Here is a 27,626-nt window from a genome sequence, read left to right as displayed (position 1 = left end):
CTTGTGAGCTGCTCAGTGGAGGTGCTTAGAACCGCACTTGGTCTTTGCAAGAGCGAGAACAGGGAGTGCTCTTCATTGCTGGACTTCCTCTCTGGCCCCTTAGTTTTCTTTTTCGTTTTTTAGGTTTTGGATTTGTATGTACACATGAAAGAAGAAAAATCATTTAAATTGCACCTATAATCTAGAAATTGGGAATCAGTTTTTAATTAATCTTATATATTAGGTTGAAAATATGTGTGTTTGTGTGTGAGACCGGGTGAGTGTGCATGCTTGGTACAGTATGGATTTAAGGGCTGTGTCTCTTCTACAGTGTGGGGCCTGGGGATCAAACTCATGTGCTTATGCTTGGTGACAAGTGTCTTCCCTGCTGAGCTGTCTCACCAGTCCTTTGGGTTTTTTTTTCAATACAGGTTCTTAATTAAGGATCTGAGCTTGGCTTCAAATTTGTGATGCTCTTTGTTTCAAGTGCTAGGCTTATAGGTGTCTATGCCAGGCATGGCTGTTCCCTGACTCTTTTAAATTTATTTTAGATATGGTCTCACTATGTAGACCAGGTTGGCCTTTAACTCACTGAGTTCCTCCTACTTCTGACTTCTCCGTGCTGAGATTAAAGCCATGCCCTATCCTCTACCATGCCCAGCCTGTTTTTGTTTTTGTTTTATTTATTATTTATCTATTTATTTATATTTGTTAAGAGTTTCTATTTGCCTTGTTTGTTTTGAGGTGTGATCTTGTGTAGTTCAGGCTGGCCTTAAACTAACAGTGTAGCCAAGGTTGGCCTTGAGCTGCTGTGTTTCCTGAATCTCCCTCCCAAAGCTCAGGAAGCTACTTCTGTTTGTTAGCTTACTCATTTTGAGGCAGGGTCTTGGTATACAACGTGGATACATAGTGGGGTTTGTAGCTTGGCCTGGTTCCAAGCTGTATATATGTATACTCCAGTTAGGGTTGAGTGTTAGGATTGCTAATGCGCCCCATAATGTCTGGTTAATAGGAAAATTCCTTGTTTCCTTGTTTGTTTCATGATGGCAGTGGAGGAGGAGGAAGAAGAAGAGAAAGTGGTGGTGCTGGTGCTGATGGTAGTGGTGTTTGAGAGTCTCTAAGCTGCCTGTGCTGGCCTTAGAATTGACCAGTCCTATTTCAGTCTTCCAGAGCCTGCAGGGTTCTAGGTCTGAACATCATGATGTGGGAATGACTGCTTGACAGATGTATTCAGCAGGGAACAGGCCTGTCCTCTGCAGAGCAGCCCTGCTTATTTCTGTCTACTGAAATGGACAGATTTTTAGGTTTTGCTTTCAAGACTGTTTCACAAAGGCTAGACTGGATACCTGTGAAATAGATCAAATTGTAGGTGTACTAAAGGTCATCAAGGCTCTCTGTCCTGACTGTCATAGGAAGAGTGTGAGAGTCAGTAAAGCTACTTCTGACCTTGTTTCCAATTATATATCGAGTTTTCGAGTCCTCACTCCTTCTGGAGCAGGTCACCCTAGCAGCACCGGATCCTCCTGACCCAACTGCTAGGTGCAGGGTTAACAGGTGTGTACTACCACCACACATGCATCCTTTTTTTTTTGTTATTTGTCTTTTTTTTTTTTTTTAATTTTCTCTTTGAAACAAGATGCTACTATGTAGACCTGGCTGGTCTGGAATTCAACAGGGATGCACCTGCCTCTACCTCCTGAGTGCTGGGATCAAGTGTGTGGACTGTCACACCTGGTCCCTATTTAAAAAAATATCTGCCTGAGATTACAGCTGAGTTACACCTTCTTGGGGACTGTCCTGGCTATACTGGTCTGAGAACAGTGACTTCTGTCTTCCTCAGAGTGGGTGTTGATAAACAGGCTTAGCAGCCGAGCGATGGTGGCGCACACCTGTAATCCCAGCACTCTGGGAAGCAGAGGCAGGTGGATTTCTCAGTTCTAGGCCAGCCTGGTCTACAGAGTGAGTTCCAGGACATCCAGGGCTATACAGAGAAACCCTGTCTCGAAAAAACCAAATCAAAAAGAAAAAAAAAAGAAAAGATAAACAGGCTTAGCAGGGAGTACACTTTGTGGCTGGCAGGGGATGAGTCTTGGATTTTTTGCTGAGTGTGTTGCATGTATCTCTGAATTGGGTGTAAAATGGATGTTTAACATGTTACATAGTTACTTTCCGTTCCACACAGTGTCCATGAGAACTTTTTTAAAAAATTTTTTATAATTATTTCTTTATTTTACATATATGAGTACACTATAGCTGTGTTCAGACACACACCAGAAGAGGGCATTGGAATCGGATCCCATTACAGATGGTTGTGAACCACCATGTGGTTGCTGGGAATTGAACTCAGGACCACTAAGCCATCTCTCCAGCACTGAGAACTCTTTTTTTTTTTTCTAAACAGGGTTTTTCTGTATAGCCCTGGCTGACCTGGAACTCACTCTGTAGCCCAGGCTGGCCTTGAACTCAGAAATCTGCCTGCCTCTGCCTCCCAAGTGCTGGGATTAAAGGCATGTGCCACCACCGCCTAGTGCACGGAGAACTCTTTTCTCTCTCTCTCTCTCTTTTTTTTTTTTGTTTTTGTTTTTGTTTTTCGAGACAGGGTTTCTCTGTGTAGCCCTGGCTGTCCTGGGACTCATTCTGTAGACCAGGCTAGCCTTGAACTCAGAAATCCACTTGCCTCTGCCTCCCAAGTGCTGGGATTAAAGGCGTGCACCACCACAGCCTGGTGCACGGAGAACTCTTACTTGGAATGTTTAATACCAGTTGTGGTTAGGTGTTAGGGGCGCACAGCTTAGTGGGTGGGGTATGTGGACTGATATTTGTGTAGCTTTGGGTTTGATCTATACAAAAAGTAATCAGATAAGAAGAATTGTAAATGCGGTTCAGAGACAGAGTACTTGCCTGGAGTGTACAGGCCTTGGGTTTGATCCACACAACTGCAGACCAGAAGGAAGTTAACTCAGAATGCTGCTTAGTTACCAGCAGGCATGCACATCTTTGACCCCAGTGTTTGAGAGTATGGGGCTGGAGAATTGTTTATTTCAAGCCTGCCTGGGCTGCATAGAAAGACCTTATTTCAAAACACTACACTGCTGAGGAAACCCAGTGGGCGAAAGCACTTGGCATATAGATCTGACAACCTCAGTTCTATCCCCGGAGCCCACATAGAGGAGGAAGGAGAGCACTGCCCCAAGAGTTGTCCTCTGACTCCACCTTATTGCCCACCTGTGCTCTGTGGAATGAGTGACCCTCCCATCCCCATGGAAATCATGAGTAAAATTTAAACAGCCCCCTAAGTACAAATAGACTAAGTTTGTTGTTAACTGAGGCCATTGGATATAGAACAACGGCAGGTTGTTTCCCTGGCATGCTTGATATCCTAGGTTTATTCCCAGTCTCTGAAAAAAATAAACTAACAACAATAGCAAAAACCCCTCAAAACAAGAATATTGAATGACTCTTAGTAAAACAAACTTCTGTTATGGAGGCCTGTTATAGAATCTCATTCCGTCATGCCCTTGTCCCTCCCGTGTCATATCCTGTCCCTCACCCTGTTTTATTCTGCCATGCTGGGAATTGAACTGAGGGCTGTGGGCGTGATTGCTTGGTAAGATAATACTCGCCCCACCCCCACCCCTCACTCACTCCAGTCCGAGCCCTTAGAGCCTCATTCATTTGCCTTTTTGGTAGACGTTTCATATGTAGACCGGGTCTGAGTTCGAACGCTATCAGTAGGATTGCTATTACAAGTATTCGTAATTATTGACCATAGTACTGTTTTTTTATTCTCTCTCTTTTTTTTAAGACAGAGTCTGTACAGCCTAGGGTGGCTTTGAATCCCATATGCAGCTCAGGGTGTCCTCAGCCTGCCTGAGTGCTAGGATGTCTGGCTTGTGATTTCTTTTCTTCTTGGGGAGGGACTTGGGGTTGTACTAGAAGTCTTGCTTGTGAGGAGATTGCTCTGCTGGTGAGCTATAGCCCAGCTGTGCCTGCATTGCCTTTTATTTCTGTGTTTTCTAAACTCTTGTTAATTCCTACAATGTGGTTTGGGGGCTGTTTTGTTTGTTTTGGTTTGGTTTTGGTTGCTTGAGACAGGGTTTCTTTGTCTAATTTTGGTTTTGGCTGTTTGACTGGCCTGGCACTCTGTTGGTGGGCTAGAGGTGACTTCAGACTCATCAAGACCTGCCTGCCTCAGCCTCGCAAGTACTGGGACTAAAGGCATGTACCACCACTGCATAGCTTGCAATGTTCTCTCTCTCTCTCTCTCTCTCTCTCTCTCTCTTTAAATAGTAGTTGAGGCATATAATTGCCATTTTATGTTAATTGTAGAACCTAGAAACATTTAGAAAATGTAAATGAAAAGTTTTCTTACTAGATAGGCAATGGGCAAACACCTTTAATCCCAGCATTCCTGAAGAAGAAGAGATGAGCAGATCTCTTGAGTTCTAGGCTAGCCTGGTCTATTGAGCAAGTTCTAGGACAGCCAGAGCTATGCAGAGAAACCCTGTATTGAAAAACCAAAGCCAAATAAAAACCTATTCTTACTGAACTCAAGTTCCTGGATTTGGCCGCAAGTACCTTTACCTGCTAAACCATCTCCCCAGCCCATTTCCCTCTTGTCTCCTTCCTGTCATCTCAGCACTTGTGGAAGTGACTGCAGGAAGATCGGAAATTAAAGGTCTTCCTTGGCGGTGTAGAAATCAAGGTCATGCTGTACTGCACATGACCCTCCTCAAAACAGACAACAAAAATGAGAAGTGCGCCAGTGGATGGGGGATCTGAGAGGGGCTGGGGAAGGACAAAGAATGTGGCTAAAACATAGCTCAATACATTTAATTTTACTTTTTCTCCCCTTGAGACAGTGTCTCACTATGTAGCCTTGGCTGTCCTAGAGCTCCTACATAGACCAGGCTGACCCTAAATTCACAAAAAATCCACCTACCACTGTCTCCCAAGTCCTCAGCTTAAAGGGGCACACCACCATGTCCACCTTCAATAAATTTTACTTCAAAGGAAAATAATGACAGAAGTCCATTTCCTCTCCATCCTTCCTCCTTGTTTATTTTGAGACAGAGTCTGGCTGTGTTGCCCAAACTGACCTTAAACATTGAGGCTTAATCCTTCCTCAGCTTCCTGAGTGGCTAAGACTGTAAGGATGAACCACGCACAGATTCCAGCTCATTTTTCTTCCTAATTATAGAAGAAACACAAGATCCTTGGTAGAACAGGACTCAGGATAAAGAGTGGGCAGGCCTGCTTTGTGTTGTGGCCGGTGACAGTGACAGAGTTTTGGAATACTGTGCTTGTTCCTGTTGAATCTTTTCTTAGAAAGAATACATAAGAATCTTTGTTTGAAAAAACAAAAAACTTCTGGGGAAAAGAAAAATGAGATATGTACTAATTTCCTTTTTCAGATCCTGAGAGTCAGACCTTGAAGGAACACTTAATCGATGAGCTGGACTATGTGTTGGTACCAACTGAAGCCTGGAATAAATTGCTAAATTGGTATGGCTGTGTGGAAGGCCAGCAGCCTATTGTCAGAAAAGTGAGTTCACAAGTTGTTACACCTGCTAGGTGTGTATGTGAGTCCTCTTTGGGTACACTGACCTCTCTTTATTTCCTGGGAGGATGAATGTGGTTAAGTGGTTGAAAATGAAGGAGTTGGAACTCTGTTTTGTAATGTTTTGTTTTTGTTTTTGTTTTTGAGACAGGGTTTTTCTGGTATCCCTTACTAGTAGTTCTAGAGCGTTCTATATAGACCAGACCAGCCTCAGACTCAGAGATCTCTATGCCTCTTCTCCCCAAGTACTGAGATTAAAGATGACCCCCTATGCCAGGCTTGAGACCTTATTTATGATTCCTGAGACAGGTTCTCTGTGTAGCCCAGGCTGGTCTTGAACTGGTCATCTCATGCCTCTTGTGTGCTGGAATTTTGGCCTGAGTGACTTATTTCTAGTTCTTTCTAAGATATGAAGTGTTTGTGAGTAACTCAGGATGTTCCTAAGTAGCCTCCAAATTTAAGAGCTGTCTGGTAGCTTGGGAGCTGGGCTGTGTGGACATAAACTAATGCATTGCACTTGCACTTCTCCCTTTGCCCAGGGCGGAGTTATCCCAGAGCCACACAGACGCTCACTGAGTGTCCTAGCACTGAACTATATCTCTAGCCCTCTTATTTTTTTTCTTTGAGATGGTGCCTTACTAAGTTATCCAGGCTAAATTTGAACTCATGTATAGCTCAGGTAGGCCTAGAACTTTCACAGTTGAGCCTTTTCACTGTGGTTCCTGGAGGCTGAGATAACTAGTGTGAGCCACCTTGCTGACCTAACAGCTTTCTTGCTGTTGTTGTTGTTGTTGTTGTTGTTGTTGTTGTTGTTGTTGTTTGCTACTCATTTTATCCTAACAACTTGTCTCAAGCCATTTCCCCTGTGCTCCTGAGGCTGATTGTACTGCTGAGTAGTCACAAAGTAAGTGTTCATATGCAGAAAAGAACTCCTCAAGTTCTCACACTCTGGGACATACACGCTGAGAAACACAGTCTAGTGCCCTTGGTGGGCAGTCCTGACTGTCCTGCAACTCAGTGTATAAACCAGGCTGGCCTCAAACTCAGGATCCTCCTGCCTCTGCCTCCTGAGTGCTGGGATTAATAGGGTGGACACCACTGTCTGGTAAAAGCTGCATTCTTTATGTATGTGAATACACTGTAGCTGTCTTCAGATACTCCAAAAGAGGGCATCAGATCTTATTACAGATGGTTGTGAGCCACCATGTGGTTGCTGAGATTTGAACTCAGGACCTCTGGAAGAGCAGTCAGTGCTCTTAACTACTGAGCCATCTCTCCTGCCTCAAGAGCTGCATTCTTAAGGAGTCATAATTTCAAATCAGAACCACCACGACTACCCACCTACCTCCTCCCTTTTTGGAAACTGTTTTATGTAGTCTAGGATGGCTTCAAACTTAACTGTAGAGCTCAAGCTGACCCTGAACTTTTTATTTTATTTTATTTTATTTTATTTTATTTTATTTTATTTATTTATTTTTTGGTTTTCTGAGACAGGGTTTCTCTGTGTAGCCCCAGCTGTCCTGGAACTCACCCTGTAGACCAGGCTGGCCTCAAACTCAAACTCAGAAATCTGCCTGCCTCTGCCTCCCAAGTGCTGGGATTACTGGTGTGTGCCACCACACCCGGCTGACCGTGAACTCTTTATCCTTCTGCCTCAATATCCCTCAAGTTGAAATCAGTCTTGTGTCACCATGCAAGGCTTCAGAACTTTTTTTTTTCTTCCGGTTTGAAACCCTTGGGAGTGTTAAGGAATAAACATTATAGTCATACAGCCTTCTTGAGAGGTCTGCAAATGCTGTTAGTGTAGCATGTAACCATTCTGCTAAGGTTTGACAAACACCACAAGGGCCAAAGCAAGGATTTTCTGTTTGAAGCTGACCTTGCTGACCTCCTGAGACCTGTCTTATAGGGCCTGGTATAACTACACAGATCTCCCTCCCTTCCTTCCTTCCTCCCTCCCTCCCTCCCTCCCTCCCTCCCTCCCTCCCTCCCTCCCTCTCTCCCTCTCTCTCTCCACTTGATGATATACTTAGTTCTTCATTATAATGGGAAAAATTGTAACCCCTGGGATATATGCTGATGAATTAAGTCTATACTTTGTAAAAATGAATAAAAATTAGTTTTTCTTAGCTCAAATGTCGGGATGCATTGCCTTCAATTCTAGCACTTGGAAGAGGTAGAGTTCTTTGATTTCTAGACTAGTTTAGTTCACATAGTGAGAGCTTGTCTCAAAAACAAACATTTCCTGACAGAACATTTTCCTGAGAGGTTTTAGCTTTCTGTTGCTGAACCATGTTGCTTCCAGGGCTGTCCAGGTGTCCACCATACTCCTTCACCTTTTCCCTTTTGCTTACAGGTTGTGGAGCATGGCCTGTTTGTCAAGCACTGCAAAGTGGAAGTGTACTTGCTGGAGCTGAAGCTCTGTGAGAACAGTGACCCCACCAATGTGCTAAGTTGCCATTTTAGCAAAGCAGATACCATTGGTAAGCAGCCCACATGGTTCTGGGTGTCTGGAGAAGGAATACAGGGTATTGCAATTGATGAGAGGGAAGCTGTCTTGCTCTCTAGACTCTCGATTCTCACTTGTGGTCATCAGTCCTGACCTGGAAGTCTTCATGAGGGAATTTTTATGAGGAACCAGACCTGGGAATTGTGTTCTGTTGAATAGGACTTGGGCAGGCAAAATGGCCAGCAAAGTAACTCAAGCAGGCTTGGACTAGGTATAAAGTGACTCAAGCAAGCTTGGACTAGGTATAAAGCCAAGCATAACCTTGTATTCCTGAGCCTCCTGTCCCTGCTTCCAAGTGCCTCTTGTATATGATGTTAGGGATTGCACTCATGGTCTCAGAACAAAAACAGGCAAAATAATAATAAAACAAAAGGCCTTTACTACTTGAGTTGGGCATGGTGTCTAACACCTGTAATCCCAGCACTTGGAATAGAGGCATGAGGATCTGCCAGGATTTTAGACTTTAAGGCCTGTGTGAGAGCCTATTTCAAAGAAAGAAAAAGGAAAGGCTAGGGAGATGGCTTAATAGGAAAGGGCCTGCTGTTCAGGCAGGAGGTACTGAGTTCAGATCCCTACTTCTCACATAAGAAATCCAGGTGTGTTGCTGGGCAGTGGTGGTGTACGCCATTAGTCCCAGCACTTGGGAGGCAGAGGCAGGTGGATTTCTGAGTTTGAGGCCAGCTTCATCTACAGAGTGAGTTCCAGGACAGCAAGGCTATATAGAGAAACCCTGTCTCAAAAAACCAAAATAAATCCAGGTGTGGTATGCATGTTAAATCTCAGTAGTGGAGGATGTGAGACAACCAGGTAGATCCCTGAAGCTCATTGGTTAGCACTCCCAGGTAAGTCAATGAACTTTTCGATTCACAGAGAGATCCTGTCTCAGAAAATAAAAGATAGAAAGTGATGGAAAGATACCTAACTATGCCCTCTGGTCCCTACAGTGACACACACCCTCACATACTTACACATATACCAACACTAACAAGTCACATGCCATACACAGAAGACATAACAGTGGCTGGAGAGATGGCTCAGTGATTAAGACCACTGGTTATTCTTCCAGAGGAATTAGACTAAATTTTAGCATCTTCATGGCAGTTTACAATTGTCTAAGTTACTGTTTAGTTTCTGTGAAGAGACACCTTGACCAAGGCAACTCTTATAAAAGAAAACATTTAACTGGAGCTTGCTTACAGTTTTAGAGGATTAGACCATGTGCATCATGGCAGGAAACAATACTGGCATGGTGCTGGGACAGTATTAATACACTGATCTGTGGGCTTTACCTACTGATCTCAGAGAGAGAGGAGGGGAGAGTGTGTGCAACACAGGGCCTAATGAGGACTTTGGAAACCCCCCAGGGACACCCCTTCTCCCACAGACCACACCTCCTAATCCTTCCCAAATAGTTCCTCTAACTGGGAGCCACACATTCAAAGACATGAGCCTATGGGGTCCATTCCCATTCAGACCACCACAACTCTAGTCCCATAGATCCACAGCCTCTGGACTCTTGAGGGCACCAAACACATGTAGCATACAGACCATATATGCATGCAGTCAAAAAGCATTTATGCGCCAGGCGGTGGTGGCACACGCCTGTAATCCCAGCACTCTGGGAGGCAGAGGCAAGAGGATCTCTGAATTCGGGGCCAGCCTGGTCTACAGAGTGAGTTCCAGGACAGCCAGGGCTACACAGAGAAACCCTGTCTCGAAAAAACCAAATCCAAAAAAAAAAGCATTTATGCACATAAAAATTAATTTAAAAAAAACTTAGAATCTCAGGGTGGGAAATGACTGTTCTGTTTGGTTTGGTTTTTATCGTCGTGGAACTGGACCAGTCTCAGGACCTTTCAGTAATGCTAAGCAAGCTCTGCACGACACCACATCTCCGTCCACTCTAGCACCTGTTTCCCTTGAGATGAAGCCTTGCTGTGGCTTAGATGGCCTCAAACTCATGATCTTTGTTTATCATTGAATCCAGCTAATCACAGGCTGTGTGGATCCTGACTTAGAGGTCACTTTTTTTTTTCCTTAAAATTTTATTATATTTCTTCCCCTTCTCTCTCCTTACTCCACCCCCTCCTGTGCTCCTTCAGATCTCTTCTGTGGCCTCCCCCACTCCATCTAAAATTGGTGAAATAAACTCAGAAGGTGGTGTGTGTATGTGTGTGTGTGTCTAACAGTAATGATCATAGAATAAGCTTCTCTTTTCTTCTTGTTTTCTGAGACAGGGTTTCTTTGTGTAGCCCTGGCTGTTCTGGAACTTGCTCTGTAGGTCAGGCTGGTCTGGAACTCAGAGGTAGATGTGCGCCACCACCTCCTAGCTTCCAGTTTTCTAACTTTTATGTTACTTTTCTTTCTTTATCTTTTCATCTTTTTCTTCTGTTTCTCCTTTTTGTTGTTTTCTGGGTTTGTTTTTTGTTTTTTTTGGAGTGAAGACAGGTTTTCATACTAAACTTCATGTTGACCTAAAGCATTCTAGTAGCTTTGAACTTGTTGGCACCCCTCAACCTCCTGAGTGCTGGTGTTACAAGCAAAAGCCACTACACCTGGTACTCTACGTGAGACTTGCATTATCAAGAAGCATAGTGACCTGCTTCCTGAGGGAGCCTCTGAAGGGTGACAGGCCTTAGGAGTACAGCAAGGGAAGGTCTTTGAACACATCTGCTCTAGCTCTTCGTGAGCAGTTGTAAAGGAAGGAAGACTGGGTTGCCTCAGCTGTTACTTGTGAGGCTTCAAGACAGGGTTCCTGTGTACATCCATGGCTGTTCTGGAGTTCGCACTGTAGACCAGGCTGGCCTTAAACTCACAGAGATCCGCCTGCCTCTGCCTCCCGTGTGCTGGGATTAAAGGCGTGCGCCACCACTGCCTGGCTTGCCTTGGGTATCTTTAGCTTTATTTCTGGAGACAGTCCTGAGTGATGTGTTCGCCTGTTCTCAGCAACTATCGAGAAGGAGATGAGGAAGCTCTTCAACATCCCTGCAGAGCGCGAGACACGGCTTTGGAACAAGTACATGAGCAACACCTACGAGCAGCTGAGCAAGCTGGACAACACGATCCAGGATGCCGGGCTGTACCAGGGCCAGGTAGGGGCAAGCTGGACAGCGCTCTCCAGGATGCCAGGTCGTCCCAGGGCCATGCCCAGACAGGCAGCTCCGACTGGGGTGTTGTCGAGAAGTCTCTGGCAGGAGGCACGGCAGAGGGAGAGTGTGCTGCATTGTGCTCATCTGGTTTCCCCTTTCACTCAGGTGCTGGTGATTGAGCCCCAAAATGAAGATGGCACATGGCCCAGGCAGACTCTGCAGTCAAAGTAAGTGGATCTTCTCTCTCATGTACCCGGCTCATAGGTGCAGAGATCGGGGAAGAGGGAGAGGCTCTTTCTGAATTAGATGGAAACTCCGTTTCTCATCCCAGTTGCATGGTGTTTGAAGCACCACCTCTCAGGTAGCCTGCTTCACATGTCTGAGAAGCTTCACATGTCTGAGATAGCTGTCAGGCTTCCATCAAGGACGAGAGTAAACTCTAAGTATTTTTCTAGTTTAGAGGCTTTGAGAAAGAAAGAGGAGGGTTAGGGCAAGGTCTTGTACCACTTAAGGGTGGTGCCTTGCTCCGACTCAACTCTTCCCTGTGGCCTCTTACTGTTTACTGCTCAGCTGCTGAAATCGGATCCCAAGCACAGGAGATATGCCGGGAGATGCCCCTGTGGCATGTGGAATTGTGCACCCTTAGAAGTTTGCAGTAGGAAGTGATGACGTAGTGCGGGGAAATGACATGAGTATTTCCTGACCTGATGACAAACAGCCAGCTGTAGTGGGGCATGACTGTGTTGCAGGCAGAAAGAAGGGGAGTACATAGTGAATTCTAGGCTATCGTGACCTATAGGGACCAGGTAAGCTGCTTGCCATGCCAGCATATGAGGACCAGAGTTCACCTTCCCAGAACTCACCGTGTTGGGTGAGTGTGGCAGCCTGCCTATCGTCCTAGTGCACAGGAGATGGAGGCCGGGAATCTAGAGCAAGATGTCCAGCCAGTCTAGCAGAAATGGTCTCACTCTGCATTCAGTGAGAGACCTGCCTCAGTACACAGTGAAGAGCAGTGGAGGAAGACACCAACATGAACCTCAGCTTCCACATGTATATACACACACATACACGTTTCCCATATCTATGTATATGCAAAAAGAAGTTTAATAGAAAACATCCTATTGTCACAAAATGTTCGTCTTATCACAGAACTTCAGACTGTGATTTGCAGGTGTGAGTAAATTAATTATGTTGAAATCAGGTGGACCCATTGTAATCACAAGGCTCCCTGGAGGTAAAAGGGAGGCTGGAGAGTCAGAGTAGGTATGAAATCAGAAGCTGAGGCAAAGCAGTGACGTGTGGGCAAGGCTTTATTGAATGATCCAGGGCACGGGAACGAATGCCTCTGCAAGGATCTAGGGCTCTACTGAGGACTGTAACCGGGACATCTTGACTTGCACTCAGAACTCCTTTGGATATCTTTTCATGTGTATGGGCATTTTGCTTCTATGTATGTCTGTGTATCTTTGTGTCTGGTGCTAGACAAGGGTATTGGACTCCCTGAACTGGAGGTGCAGGGGGTTGAAATCGGATGGATGCTGGGAACCTGAGTCCTGTAAAAGCAACAAGTGCTCTTTAGTCATGTGAGCCTTCTCTCCAGCCCCTCCTTTAGACTTTACATCCATACTTTTATGATAATCCATCTGTGTTGTCTTGAAGCCCCTGACTGAGTCAACACCTGCGACAGAGCAGTAGGGAAACCATAGTCAAGTGCAGGCTGGACTGCCTCCCTTTTCACCAGAGTGCACAAAGCAGACAGTAACTCCCAGGCTGCAGACCCTCCAGAGCTTGCCCAAGGTTTGCCTGTGACCATCGGAAAACACGGGCAAAATGAGAGTTATGAAGTACAGTGAAAATAATTTTATGGTTGAGGGTCACACAGCCTGAGGAAATGTGTTAAGAGTGTGAACATTAGGAATGTTGAGAGCCACTGCTCTAGGGAAAACACTCTAGGTGCTTGGCTTGCAGCCTGTGAGCTCCAGGTGATAACTCAGGCAGAGGCAGGCTGGCTGGCCTGGCCTTGGACTTCTGTCTTCTTGGCTTTCCTTCTCCCTGTCTGCCCCACACTCTGAAGCCTATGAATTTTCACTAAGGGAGACAGCTTTTGGAAAAGCAGCAGTGCCTGCCGAGACTCCATTAAGACTAGAGTCTCTTGGACTGGTGAGGTTGATCAAGAGTGAGCATAGACTGGAATTCCTGAGGCATATTCCTTTTCTGATCTCTGGCGCAGTATCAGATACCATTGTGCATAAGGATACAGCCATAAAGTAAACAGTTTGTTGGGTCGGGAAAGGAGATCAATAGGAAAAGCACTTGTGCCCACTGATAAGCAATATAGACAAAACTAAGGGAGAGAATTTTCAAGCTCTAGGATTTAGAATGGGGAGGATTTAACCCGCTGAGCCATCCACCACATGAGATGGACACACACACAGAGAAAATGAATATGTGTGCAAATGCAGACACATGCTTGCCAAAGTATGTTGTGGGTCAGAGGTTGACTTCAACTATCAGTCCTTGCCGCCCACCTACTTTCAGATGGGAATCTCTTTCTCGTTGGCTGCTGCCTACTCCAACCTAGGTGACCATAGCCTGGCCCACAGACTTCAGAAGTTCTCTCCTTTCTACTTCACAGCTCCTGCTAAGTGTGAAGACAGTCTTTTGTAGTTTAAGTAACTGAGAATGGAGAACGTTTTTCCCTCCCTTTCTCCTCTCTCTATGTAGATCAGATTGTCCTCAAGCTTTCTGAGTTCTGGGGATTCAAGTATGAGCCGTGAAGCACACTTAGGTTATTGAGATACTGAGACCTGAAGCAGTGAGTGGGGCCTGTACTTTTAAAAAAGTCAGTGGTATTGTTTTCTGCTTCCCCTTCCAGATCAAGCACTGCACCTAGCAGAAATTTCACTACCTCTTCAAAACCATCTGCAAGTCCCTATTGCTCAGTGTCTGCCTCTCTCATTGCAAATGGTGACAGCACTGACAGCTCTGGGATGCACAGCTCCGGTGTCAGCAGGGGGTAAGAAAGGCCTTTAACTGCTTTCCTTTCTCTGCGTCCTTCCTCAGGAGTACCCTGTCTGCTCCTCTGCACCTCAGAGAAAGCTGTGGGATGAGAGCTGCCCATGAGAGTGCTACGTGTGGCTTCTAAGTCCACTCCTCTCTGCTCCTGCCTCCGCCTCCGCGCTCTAACGCTGCTCACTTGGCCTTTTGCTATCTGGTGTTTTTTCCAGTCTAAGCCATTGATAATCTTGAGGGCAGGGAGATCACAGCATTTGCAGGGATGGGTTGGTCAGATGGCAGCTGTCAGGAAACAGGTCTCAGTTCTGGTGGAACCCTGTTTCTCCTCTTAGTAGCTGTGATCCTTTGTCCATCAATGTTAAGAGTATCTGCCACGAGGTATAAACAAGATGGAACAGAGTGAGCAGAGAGAGATTAGATGACCACTCAGGTCCAGTCAAGGGTAGAATGGCCTTGTGGATGGTGGCACATGTAAGCTCTTGATCTTGGTACCTAAAATAGCCTTTCCTGTTACCATCTGATAGTCTTCTAGAATGATAGAAAGTTAGTCGCCAAAGTCTAAAAGAAGAAAATCCAAATAGCATTTCTCCCTTTAAGGCTATACTTACACCCGCTGACATCTCAAGTAAAGGTGGAGGGTGGCTCTGGAGGAGCAGAGCAGGGAGGAGTGTGTATATTATGAGACTACCAGGCACAAGTTCTCAATGCCCAAACAGAGCTCTGGAAGCCACGCTGAGGGACCGTGTGCAGCACTTGGTTTTATTGCTGATGTGGGTTGTGTTTTTCAGTGGATCTGGCTTCTCTGCTTCGTATAATTGCCAGGAGCCCCCCTCACCTCATATACAGCCTGGCCTCTGTGGACTTGGAAACCTGGGGAACACCTGCTTCATGAACTCTGCTTTGCAGGTAGAGGGGAGAGTTGCTAACTAAATAAAACTGTGGTTGGAGTTTGTTAATTGAAAAATCAGTATTAGGGGTCCCCCCACCCTATTTCACCTCTCTTTTAGTGCTTCAGAAGTCTCTGCTGGGATAGCTCCTCCTGGCTAGTTCAGAGTAGCATCATCAGTGTTTGGGGTCCTAAAACATCTATCATTTTGTTAGTTGGTTGTCTTTTTTTTTGAGACACAGACTTTTACTTCTCTTAAAATACAAAGGCAAGAATGGCTAGGGGGTGATGAAGTCTTGCCCAAGCATGTCAGGCATTCTCAGTGCTGGATTCAGTCCCTAGCACTACTGCTAAAGACCAGTGTTGGCATGCTAGTTTATGAATGTAATCTTGGGACTCGGGAGTCAGGAAGTTCAAGGATTAAGGCCTAGGCTACAGAGGGAGATCTTATCTTAGAAATCTCCTTTTGTTTGTTCATCATGTATTTATTGGGTAGATACTAAGTAATAACATTATGATAGACATGGGCTGCAAGGAATCAAGAGTCCAGCTCCAAAATTAAGAGGTCATAGTCTCTAAAGATGTCAACTGAAGCCACCTGCAAGTTCAGGGTTTCCTAAGAGCACTCTCAATTTTGATAATTTGCTAGAAGTATTTAGGATTTACTTTAAACTATCATAGTTAATTCATGATCATTGTTTTTGATGAGGAAAGGATACAGATTAAGGTTAGTCAAGAGAAAAATGCAAATAGAGCATCCAGGAGGGTCCAAATGCAGAACTCTGGTATCATTCTGTATATCTGCAGTCCCAGGACTTGGAAGGCCATGGTGGGAGGATGGCCAAGAATTTGAAATCAGCCTAGTCTATGTATAAGTGTGTCAGACAGAAAGGACTTGGTCTGTGTTTCCTGTTTTCATGCTGTCTGGAAGGGTTGCAAGCTCTGATTTTGTTGTGTTTCAGTGCCTGAGCAACACTGCTCCACTGACTGAGTACTTTCTCAAAGATGAGTATGAGGCCGAGATCAACAGAGACAACCCTCTGGGGATGAAAGGGGAGATTGCAGAGGCCTACGCCGAGCTCGTCAAGCAGATGTGGTCTGGAAGGGATACCCACGTGGCACCACGCATGTTCAAGGTAGCTTGAGAAAGCTTTCTCAGAAGAAAAGATTGTTTTGACATTTCTGTTTGTGTGTGTGCACACTCATGCATTTGTGCACACATGCATGTACCATAGCAGAAGTGTAGATGTCACAGGACAACTTGCAGGAATGGGTCTCTCCATTGTGTAGCTCCTGAGGGTCAATCAAACTCAGATAGATGGTCAGGTTTGGTGGCAAGTGTCTTTATCTGCTGAGCCTGCTTGTTAGACTCCCTTGTCTGTCTGTGAGGGGAGCGGCTTCATATTGTGCCAAATTAGCATCCGTTTGCTTGCATCTTGACCTGGGCGAGGGGTCAACTCAGGGTAGACTCTGAGGGGCCAGCAGGGTGGCTCAGTGTGGTAAAGGCCTAATGACCCGAGTGCAGTCCCCAGAGCCCATGTTATGGTAGAAATAATCAGCCCTACAAAGTTATTCTCTGACCTCTGTCTTGTTCTGTACTGTGGCACTCAGAAATTAAGTTCATGTCATCAGACCGCCCAGTCCTTTCCATACTATGGGGGGGGGGGTTACTTTGTTTTGCTTTGTTTTTGTTTTTGGTGGTGTGGGGTTTTCGGTTGTTTGTTTTTCAATGTTTTTTGAGATAGGGTTTCATTATGTAGTGCTGGCTATCATGGAACCCACTATATAGACCAGGCTGTTCTCAGACTCAGAGAGATTCAGCTGCCTTTGCCTCCCAAGTACTGGGTTTAAGGATATGTGCTATGAGACATGACTTCAATACTACAGTTTTGTTTGCTTATTTTGTTTTTCAAGACATGAGTTCTCTGTATGTCCCTGGCTATCCTGGAACTCGCTTTGTAGATCAGGCTGGCTTCGAACTCAAGAGATCTATGTGCTCTGCCTCCTAAGTATTAGGATCAAAGGTGTGTGCCTCCACCGCCTGGCCCCTCTGCTTTAAACTAGACTATAAAAACTCAGTTTTGACTGCTAGAGTGATGTGAATGTTATTCCTGAGTGATATGATCCGAATCCCGAGTCCCCATGTCCCTGTGCTCTCAGTCAGGACCTCAGAAGGCAGGGTAGACTCACTCTCTGAAAGTGATATATGAAAGGCAGTTCTTTTCTCTCTATCTCTCTCTTTCTCTCTTTTTTTCTCTCTCTCCCTCCCTCTCTCCCTCCCTCTCTCCCTCTCTCCCTCTCTCCCTTCCTTCTTCCCTCTCTTCTTCCCTCCTTCCTTTCTTGGGTTTTCATAACTGGGTTTCTCTGTGTAGCCTTTGCTATCCTGGCCTCTACTTCAGAGATCCACTTGCCTCTGTCTTCTGAGTGCTGGGATTAAAAGCATGTGCACTACCACCTAGTAAAAGGTAATTCTTGCTGTCTTTTTAAAGATTTATTTATTTTATTTATATGAGTACACCATTGCTCTCTTCAGACCCACCAGAAGAGGGCGTCAGATCTCATTATAGATGGTTGTGAGACACCATGTAGTTGCTGGGAATTGAACTCAGGACCTCTGGAAGAGCAGTCATTGCTCTTAGCTACTGAGCCATCTCTCCAGCCCTGTGAAAAGCAATTCTTACTTAGGTCTTTTCCCTCAGTGGAAAAAAAATCTTAAGTGGTTTGTTGGTACTGTGGACTCTTTTATCTTCTTGGTCACATAAATCTGAGAAATACAAGTCAAATGCCATTTATATACTAAATCATAATACTAGGATTGGACGGCAGCACCCTGGATTTGCTGAGTGTAAACAACTTACAAATAGCATTTTTGGGTGGTATACTGATGGACACAGTTGACAGCTGCACTGTCTGGTGGTAGCCATTAGCCCTGGTGCTACCGGACACTTGAAATGTGGTTAGTGTGACCAAGAATCTGAACTGGGGCTAGAGGGGTTGGAATGATGGCTCAACAGTTAAGAGAACTGGCTATTATTCTAGAGGATCCAGATTTGATTCCCAGCATCTATTATATGGGATTTACATTTACAATTATATGTAAGTCCTGTTCCAGGAAATCCAAATTCATCTTCTGGCTTCCATGAGTACCATATAGGTAGACGGCAAAGAAAAGAAAAAAGAAATCCTTGGTGCCTTGGCGTTAGGGATTTGACCCAAGACTTTGTGCATGCTTAGAAAAGGGAGGTAATGGTCTGGAGAGAGAGAGATGGCTCAGCGGTTAAGAGCATTGACTGCTCTTCCAAAGGTCCTGAGTTCAATTCTCAGTAACTACTTGGTGGCTCATGGCCATCTGCAGTGTGACCTGATGCTCTCTTCTGGTGTGTCTGAAGACAGCTACGGTGTACTCATACACATAAAATAAATAAATAAATCTTTAAAAAAAGAAGAAAGAAAAGGGAGGTGAGCTCTATCCCAGCTCTTTTATTTTCAACTAATTTACATATAAACAATCTCTCAATTAGTAGCTAAACTATTACACACCACAGATGTAGAGCACTGCTTGGTTTATTACAGGAGACCTTGGGCCTGGAGTTTGTGGTTGAGTGTGAGTGGTGCTTTAGAGTGCTGCTGGAGGAACCTGCACTCCCAGGGCAGTTGGGAGCAGCGTCACTGGACACTTGAACCTAGGGACGCTAGGGCAGCTTCATTTATGATTCCCGGGCTGATCACTTCTAAGGAATCACTGCTAAGGCTCTGAATTTTAACTCTGTGAACCACAGAAAGACATTGGAATGGGGTTCACATCACTACTTGGATCTCTCAGCTGAGAGTGCGCCCCTCCCTGTAAGGGTAATGTCCTGATTTCAGGCCTGTGTTTTACTGGCATCTCTAACCTGAGCCATTCTCTCTGGTGGTCCCATTGGTATGGCTCGTAAAGAGTCAGTTGGACTGTCACTCAGGAGAGGTCTCTCACGCCCAGCTGACTGTAAAGCTGCGGTTGTGGGCTCTGCCCCGACTCTACTTGTTTGCTTCTTTTCCTCCTTTCCTACTTCCTTACACCTCCTAATGGAGTTGCTTTTGTTGTAGACGCAAGTGGGCCGTTTTGCCCCTCAGTTTTCTGGCTACCAACAACAGGACTCTCAGGAGCTGTTAGCCTTTATTCTAGACGGATTGCATGAAGACCTGAACCGAGTAAAGAAGAAGCCTTACCTGGAGCCAAAGGACGCCAACGGGCGACCAGATGCGGTATGATATTGAAGGTGTCTGCACAGGGTCCCAGAGACTTCCTTCTGTTGGCAGCATGGGAACAGTCTTCTGGTGTTGGGGTCAGTGGGAGGGCCCTGGTTGCCTCTTACATTTCTACTCAGAAAGGAAGCTAACCGTGGTTGCCTTCCCCCATCCCCTTCCCCCCCCCCCCCCCCCCAGTGCTCCAGATCAAACTTCCAGGGCTTTTTGAATGTTAGACAGGCCCACAACCTCTAAGCTACGTCCCAGGCCAATTACACTTACTCCTAGCACTTCCTCAGGTTTCCATGAGTGAGTTGAGTTTGTTTACTATTGCATTGGCCAGCCAGGAGCGAGCAAGCACTGGAAACTAACATCGACAGCATGTTCTTAGCATTGTCACTGCTCCTTACAATCCATCCAGTGTTTTTGGTTTGGTTTGGTTTGGTTTGGTTTGGTGTTTTCGATTTGATTTTTTTCGAGAAAGGGTTTCTCTGTATAGCCCTGGCTGTCCTGGAACTCACTCTGTAGACCAGGCTGGCCTCGAACTCAGAAATCCACCTGCTTCTGCCTCCCAGAGTGCTGGGATTACAGGTGTGTGCCACCACCGCCCGGCTCATCCAGTGTTTTTTTACTTGTGGTACTGGCAATAAAAACTCCAACTTCCTTCCTATTGGGCCAGTAGGTACCATTGGGCTGTAGTTATGGCCTCCTTGTATTGTGTAGTTTAAAATGCAGTCTTACTAAAGTGCTCAGAATGGCCTTGATCTCAGTCTCTAGCCCAGGAAGACCTTGAAATTGGCATCTTTCTGCCTCACCTTCCTAAGTAGCCAGGGTTACAAGCCTGTGCCACTAGCCCAGTTTTTTGTGGGACAGGATCTAATTAGTACTCTTGGCTGGTGTCTGACTGTGTATCTGAGAGTGCCTAGGAATTTTGAATCTTTTGCCTCCAGAGTATTAAAGTAGCCTCTTTTGGGGGGCGGGGTGTTTCTTTGTTTTTTTGTTTTTTTCCAGACAGGGTTTCTCTGTATAGTCCTGGCTGTCCTAGAAATCACACTATAGACCAGGCTGGCCTTGAACTCATAAATTCACCTGTCTCTGCCTCCCGAGTGCTGGGAGTAAAGGCATGCGCCACCACTGCCTGGCCTCTTCTTTTCTTGATTATTAAAATATCTGATTAAAACTAAATTTAAGACATACATACTTGATGCCTTGATTTTTCTGGTACTTGAAAGGGGAATTTACTTTAGGCACCCTGTTGCATTGAAATAATTGACATGAATGTTTTAAAGTAGCTTTTTAAATCTTAAAGAAAAAACAGCTTAACTATATCATTGATTAAAAAATCTCCCCTAATCAGCTGTAGAGATGGCTCAGAGGTTAAAAGCACTGGCTGCTCTTCTAGAGGATTTGAGTTCAGTTCCTGGCGACCACACAGTGGCTCACAACCATCTGTAATGGGGTCTAGTGCCCTCCTCTGGCATGCAGGCATACATACAGGTAGAATGCTGTATACATAATAAATAAATAAATCTGAAGAAGGAAAGAAAGAAAAGAAAGACGAAAGACTCTCCCATGGTGGTCTATGCCTTTAGTCCCAGCATTTTGGAGGCGGAACCAGGTGGGTCTCTGAGGTCCAAGCCTAGTTATTAAGCAGCTTCCTGGACAGCCAGGATACACAGAGAAACCCTGTGTGTCTGTCCCTCCCCTACCCCCACCCCCCCCCAAGGGCAGCCAGGACACACAGAGAAACCCTGTCTCAACCTCCCCTCCCCCCAATATCTCTTCTAAAGGCCTTTAGATCATTAAAAACACAAGGTCTGGTCTATCCCCAATTGGACCTATGTGACCTACGTGCCTTTGGTGTCTCAGGACCCCTTATTCGCCATAGATTCTCCATTGCCGTCTTAGTAAGTATGTCATGGTAAAGAGCTAGCCTGTGGCGAGTCTAAGGTTCACTAGAAGCTCTCGGTTGTTCATTGTCTTCTGGCATTTTGGATTCCAGAGAAAGGACAGATGTTGAGATTCACCTACTTAATCCTGTTTCTTTCATCTAGGTGGTAGCAAAGGAAGCCTGGGAAAATCACAGGCTGAGAAATGATTCTGTGATTGTGGATACTTTCCATGGCCTTTTCAAATCTACTTTGGTTTGCCCAGAATGTGCTAAAGTTTCTGTGACCTTTGACCCATTTTGCTATCTAACTCTCCCACTGCCTTTGAAGAAGGACCGAGTTATGGAGGTCTTCCTGGTTCCTGCTGACCCTCAGTGCAGACCTATCCAGGTAACTGAATCCTCACCTCCATAGCACCCCTCACTGAGTAGACTTTGGTTCCACATGGGACTGCTTTCTATCTGTGCATGGGAAACTCCATTGACTGTCCCTCTGTCCCCTTGGGCTTTGTGTGTGCACTCTGGCCTCTCTCAGACATCTGTGTAAGCTCATTACTCAGGACCTGTTATGAAGGCCCTTGGGATATCTCTGTCACTTTCCCACTGTGTAAATTATCATGGGGCTGTAGCAACCTGCTTTTCTGGCTCCTGATCCTTGAATGTTGGGGAGGATGCAGTACAGTTTTTCCTTAGGTTTGACTTCCAGTCAGGTAGGAGAGCAAGCCAGATGAGAGATCTGGTCAGTGGGTGTTCATATATAATTCTGCTGGTGGTGAGGGGCGAGGTGATAGCTGCTGGGTGTGGGTGTGCACACCTTTCTCCTGGCCCTCAGGGGAGACAAAGGCAGCTAGAGCAGATCTGAAGTTGAAGCCAGTTTGGTCTTTGTAATAAAGCAGGTCATCCAAAGCTACACAGTGAGACTCTGTCTCAAGGTGGGGAAGGGAAGAAAGGTGATGGATACATGGGGCTAAATGGCAGTTTATATGCTTTTAGCATTCTTTAAGGAAGTACTGACCCGATCCAGAAGGCAAAGGATACTACAGTATTTGGGAGGGAAGGAGATGGTGCCTGAATGTTGTAACTTTACTGCACCAAAGACTTGGCTCTGTCAGCTGGCTGCATGACTCATCTGGGCCATGCACTGCCTCTGGGGAACCCTATGTCTCCAGGATGTGCGTTCCCCTCCTTTCCTGTCTCCTGTCACCTTGACTGTTTCTCCTTTGCAGTACCGTGTGACTGTGCCATTGATGGGGGCCATTTCTGACCTGTGTGAAGCGCTCTCCAAGCTGTCTGGCATTGCTGCGGAAAATGTAAGAGGGAGTCATTAGTGGTCCTTTCCACCATTAAATCACTTTACGATCCTTTGGGTTCACTCTGAAATGTTTGGGAGGTTGTTGTTATTGCACAGCGCAAATGTCTTGGATATCTCCTAGCTCCTGGTTTTGCTTGTGACCCTTCCAGAACAGGGAAACGCTGTCTTTCTTCCACCCAGTGTGGTGATGGGGTTACCCATTGTCAGAGAGGCAAGTAGGGCTCGCTTTCCTCATGGTGCGGGTGTGGAGACGGGCTCTGGAAAGCCACTGGGATTTCTAGGCTGTGACTAGTGTCCACTCAGCACTCACTTCTCACCACTCCTCCTACTTGAGGGCAATGTCATCAGACAGCCATGCCATTGACAGCTGTGCTGCTCCCTTTCTGTCCAGTAGCCTTGGGGACATTCGCATGGTGGGTCTCTGTAGGCAACACTTGAGCGAGGTGTTTCTGCCCACTGTTTGTGGGTTTTAGTCAGTGAGCATGAGCTCTGGGAGCCATCCTGTCATTTTCTTGTGCTCTTGATTCTTAGATGGTGGTCACTGATGTATATAATCACCGCTTCCACAAAATTTTCCAAATGGATGAAGGTTTAAGCCACATCACGCCTCGAGATGACATTTTTGTGTGAGTACCCAGCACCTTCTGATTCATGAGCAGAGGAGCACTGTAGAGACTTTACTCTGACCTAGGTGCTTGTGTTCTAGTGTCTGGCCAGAGATGCATATTTAGTACCAAGAACCCTTTGGCCCCACAGAGTCCTGCACCAACACAGCTTTGGTCAATAGATTCTGTTTGCTAAGAGGACTAAGTCAGTGGTTCTGCTGTCAGAGGTTTCTTGCTCAGTAAGAGTCAGCTGGCCAATCGGTGGTTGCGTACACCTTGATCCTGGCACTCGGGAGGCAGAGGCAGGCAGATTTCTGAGTTTGAGGCAAGCCTGGTCTACAGAGTGAGTTCCAGGACAAACAGGGCTACACAGAGAAACCCTGTCTTGAAAAGAACAAAGAATCAGAGCTGTATGAAAGGCCAGGGCAGTCCTGGGCTGTGGTATACAGGAATTTGGGATTTCTCTGTCCTATTCTCTGATTCTCAGCAGGGGCCATGGTGGCACTCTCATCTCAGAATTGAATAGCTGTTGGCATCTCAGGCATTCTGCAAAGCTCTGAGTTTCAGCTTTTCAGTTTTCTCATCACCGTGGAACAATACAAAGTGCTGTTTTGTGGCAACTCTTTGGGACTAGGGTATGTGTCCTCCTAGGTGCCGAGGTGCAGCTTCCAGCCGAGTGCTGCTTTTTCCATACACTCTTCTCACTCAGAAAGTGGTCAGTCAGCTTGTTCCGTTGTGTAGTCTCAGCAGAGCCAGGCTGATCGGATCTCCCTGAATCTGAGGCCAGTCTAGGCTAGAAGAACAACCAGTGCTTTTAACTGCTGAGCTATCTCTTAACCTCCCAGATGACTTTAATAACCTCCTTTCTCACCCCGAGGTGATGGCGCTCACCTTTAATCCCAGCACTTGGAAGGCAGAGGCAGGGAGACCTCCATGTTCAAGGCCAGCCTGGTCTACAAAGCAAGTTCCGGGACGGGGACAACAATAAAAACAAAACAAAACATGCTCCTTTCCCCCTTTTCTTTCTTCCTTTTTTTGTTTTTAGCCCATTTATGTTTTCATATGTGAGAATGTGAGTGACAGAAAGACAGAGACTGTACAGGTGCCGCAGTTGAGGTCGAAGGACAAATAAGGGCGTTACTTCCCTGTTGCTGTAATAAGAGCTATGACTAGAACTCAGGTCCTCAGACTGGATAGCAGGCGTCCTTACACACTCAGCTACCTCCCACCTCTTCTTTTTTTAATTCTCAAGACAGGCTTTCTCTGGGTAACAGCCTAGAACTCACAGTTTGACCTACCTCTGCCTCTCTAGAGTTTTGGGACTCATGGTGTATGACACCTCCGCCCGTCGCCTAACTTGTCAGATTGCTGGTGTGTGCCAGCGCATGCAGCTGCATACGCTTTAACCCTAATCCCCGAACATGGTGTTCACAGTGTCTCACTGAGGAGCAGCAAAGCGCCTCCCTAAAAGAGCTTGCGACCATCACGAGCTGACAAGGTTTACAGGACTTGGACCAGTCATGGGAAATTAAAATTATTTTAAAAGTGAGTTGATTTCAGAGAGCCAGGGGAGGGTGGCCAAAGGATAGCTCCATAGGCAAAGGTGCCTCCTGCACAGGACTGGAGACCCAAGTTTACTCCCACTGTTCTACACAGTAAAAGGAGAGACTGACTTCACAGAGTTGTCCTCTGACCGCCACACATATAAAACACACATGTGCCGGGCATTGGTGGCACAAGCCTTTAATCCCAGCACTTGGGAGGCAGAGGCAGGCGGATTTCTGAGTTCGAGGCCACCCTGGTCTACAGAGTGAGTTCCAGGACAGCCAGAGCTACACAGAGAAACCCTGTCTCAAAAATCCAAAACAAACAAACAAACAAAACAAAACACACACACACATGAAAGCAGTTTTTCACAAAAACTCCTGGAGGTTGAGTTTATCTCAGCAGTTTCTGAGTCCTGATCCTTCAGAGGCCCAGCTTTAGGGTTGAGCACCTATATCAGGAAGCTCGAGATCTTTAACCCCAGGTTCATTGTTTTCAGGCGCATGTGTATGGTGCATATATACAAATGTCAATAAAAATAAATCTTCAAAGGATTTTTGTTTTTCCTGCATGACTCCTAATTAAGACTACTGACCAGGCTCTGGGGAAGAGTGCTGTTTGTACAGTTTTCAAAAATGGAATCAGTAAGTTTGTGTGTGCCTCTATGGTAGAGGGAAAGACTTCAGTTAGTGGATAGTAATTTTAGTAACATCTCCAGAATAGCAAATGTTACCTCTAAATCTCCTGATTATAGCAGGTTGGCACTATTTATTCACTATTTAAGATACAGATTACAAAATTATTTGTATTTAGTAGTTTATTTGACTTTCTCTGTATTTTTATAAAATTGGATATGGCTGGATGTGGTGGTGTGAATCTGTATCCAGCATCTGGGAGACAGACAGGTGGATCGGTGGTATGTTTGGCCAACATAACAAGTTCCTGACCAGCCCATATTACAGAGTAAACTTTTTCAAAAATGTGTGTGTGTGTGTGTGTGGAGGAGGGGTTATAATTATTTTATTTTGCTTCAGTGATTTTTGAACAACAATGACAAATAACTGGTTTTATAAGTTTCCCCTTTTGATAAGTCTTTGGCTGGAAGTCTCGGTATATAGTTGTGTGTTATATTTGGCTTTATTATACAGCAGAGCACTAAGAACATAGTTTTAAAAGTTGAGCCCTTAGCTGTGTGGTAGCATCAAATACTTTTAATCCCAGCACTCAGGAGGCAGAGGCAGTCGGATCTCTGTGAGTTCAAGGCCAGTCCAGTCTACATAGTGAGTTTCAGCACAGCCAGGGCTACACAGAGAAATCCCTGTCTCTAAAAACTAAAAAAGAAAATGAAACAACAATAAAAAAAAACAAAAACAATAGTTAAGCTCTTAGCAAGGCATGGTGTCAGATTTCTCATTTTAACCCTCAGGGACTAAGACAAGACAGTTGGTCAGCCTAAACCTGTGAGATCCACAGCTCTGGTAACTTCTATAATCCCAGCATTTGGGAGATTTATGCAGAAAGTTTTCTGTGAGTTCAAGGCCAATTTGGGCTACATCGTAGGTCTGGGACACTTTGGGCTACCTCGTTAAGAACTCTCCAGAACAGACCTGGGAGGGACTGTGAGTGGAGCTTAGTTGGTGGCATGCTTGCCTATGTAAAAAGTAGTGGATTTGATCCTTATCACCAGAGAAACCAGTGCTTGGAAGGCAGAGGGGAAGGATTAGAAGTGTAAGGTCCTCCTCAGTTATGTAGTAAGTGCGAGGCTTGCCTGGGATATGGAAGGAGGAAGAGAGACGGACTTAAAAAGTAACTTTTAAAAAGTTGAGCTTCACCTGGCGGTGGTGGCGCATACATGCCTGTAATCCCAGCACTCTGGGAGGCAGAGGCAGGCGGATTTCTGAGTTCGAGGCCAGCCTGGTCTACAGAGTGAGTTTAGTCCCAGTGTCTGAGTTCTGTAAATTCCCGTGTATTGACAGTGATCCTTGGTAAGATTATTGACTCAATCTTGGAAATGGCTTATCTCCCTCTTCTTTGTAAAAGGTAATCTTGTATCACCACAGCCTCCCCTCCTTGTAGCTTGTCTGCTTTGCTGACAGGAACCTGTTGCTAAAGGTTCCCTCTCTGTGACTCCTGCAGGTATGAGGTCTGCAACACGTCCATGGATGGCTCAGAATGTATCACTCTTCCAGTCTACTTCAGAGAGAAGAAGTCCAGGCCATCGAGTACTTCCTCTGGCGCTGTGCTCTATGGACAGCCACTTCTTGTTTCTGTCCCTAAGCACAAGCTAACCCTCGAGTCTTTGTACCAAGCTGTTTGTGATCGTATCAGGTTGGTACCGGAAATGTATTGATTGTTATCTGGGATTCATGGGTTTAGTAACTTTAGTCACTTGTAGTCTTTCTTTCTGTTGACCCCATGTTACTTACCTTGTGCCAGCCCCGGGAGGGCCACGCAGAGGCTCATGGGATGGAGCAGCTGGCACACCTAAGTGACAAGAGCCGGGATTTGTTCAAGCTGCTGATTCCTAGAATCTTATCAACTGTCTTAGGATGGGAAGTGCTGGGTGGCATCCAGCTGGGAGAAGAGGGCTCGCCCAGCATGCACAGAGCCCTGTGTTCAGTCTCCACGGCCCTGTAAACCAGGCATGTGCTTGAGATGCAGAGGCAGGTGAATCAGGAGCTGAAAGTTATCCTTAGGTATATAGCAAATTTGAGGCCAGCCTGGGAACCATAAAACCCTGTTTGCAATCAAGTCAAATAATGGACATGACATTCCTAAAAGACCTTAAACCAGCCTTTCTTGGTATCTTTATTGACATTATATTAACATGTGACCCCTTGGTTCTTTTTTAAAGATTTTTTTGGGGGTAAGATAGGAGAATGGATGGAGAGAAGAGGACTTATGGGACATATGGGGAGGGGGGAACTGGGAAAGAGGAAAGCTTTTGGATTGTAAACAAAGAATATAGAAAAGAAAAATATATATTAAAAAAATGAAAAAAATATTTATTT

At 45.6% G+C, this 27,626-nt stretch overlaps 1 protein-coding gene across 3 annotated transcripts in view; it reads left to right on the top strand.

Moving 5' to 3' along the window:
* Positions 1–27,626, top strand: part of Usp4 (ubiquitin specific peptidase 4) — a 45,909-nt gene that overhangs the window by 4,622 nt on the left and 13,661 nt on the right. For 2 of the 3 annotated variants that reach the window (XM_052187273.1, XM_052187275.1), the window contains exons 3-14: positions 5,394–5,524; positions 7,896–8,022; positions 10,995–11,140; positions 11,303–11,364; positions 14,013–14,153; positions 14,941–15,058; positions 16,001–16,174; positions 19,125–19,283; positions 21,320–21,544; positions 22,380–22,463; positions 22,997–23,091; positions 26,752–26,943. In XM_052187273.1, the coding sequence (XP_052043233.1) occupies positions 5,394–5,524; positions 7,896–8,022; positions 10,995–11,140; positions 11,303–11,364; positions 14,013–14,153; positions 14,941–15,058; positions 16,001–16,174; positions 19,125–19,283; positions 21,320–21,544; positions 22,380–22,463; positions 22,997–23,091; positions 26,752–26,943 (1,654 nt within the window). The remainder of the gene's footprint in view (positions 1–5,393; positions 5,525–7,895; positions 8,023–10,994; positions 11,141–11,302; positions 11,365–14,012; positions 14,154–14,940; positions 15,059–16,000; positions 16,175–19,124; positions 19,284–21,319; positions 21,545–22,379; positions 22,464–22,996; positions 23,092–26,751; positions 26,944–27,626) is intronic. The other variant, XM_052187276.1, reaches the window with a different exon arrangement.

Source organism: Apodemus sylvaticus, chromosome 7 (genome assembly GCF_947179515.1).
Source record: "Apodemus sylvaticus chromosome 7, mApoSyl1.1, whole genome shotgun sequence".
In the NCBI taxonomy this organism is placed as follows: domain Eukaryota; kingdom Metazoa; phylum Chordata; class Mammalia; order Rodentia; family Muridae; genus Apodemus; species Apodemus sylvaticus.
Note: the sequence above shows the minus strand (reverse complement) of the source record. Positions and strands in the feature narration are given on the sequence as shown.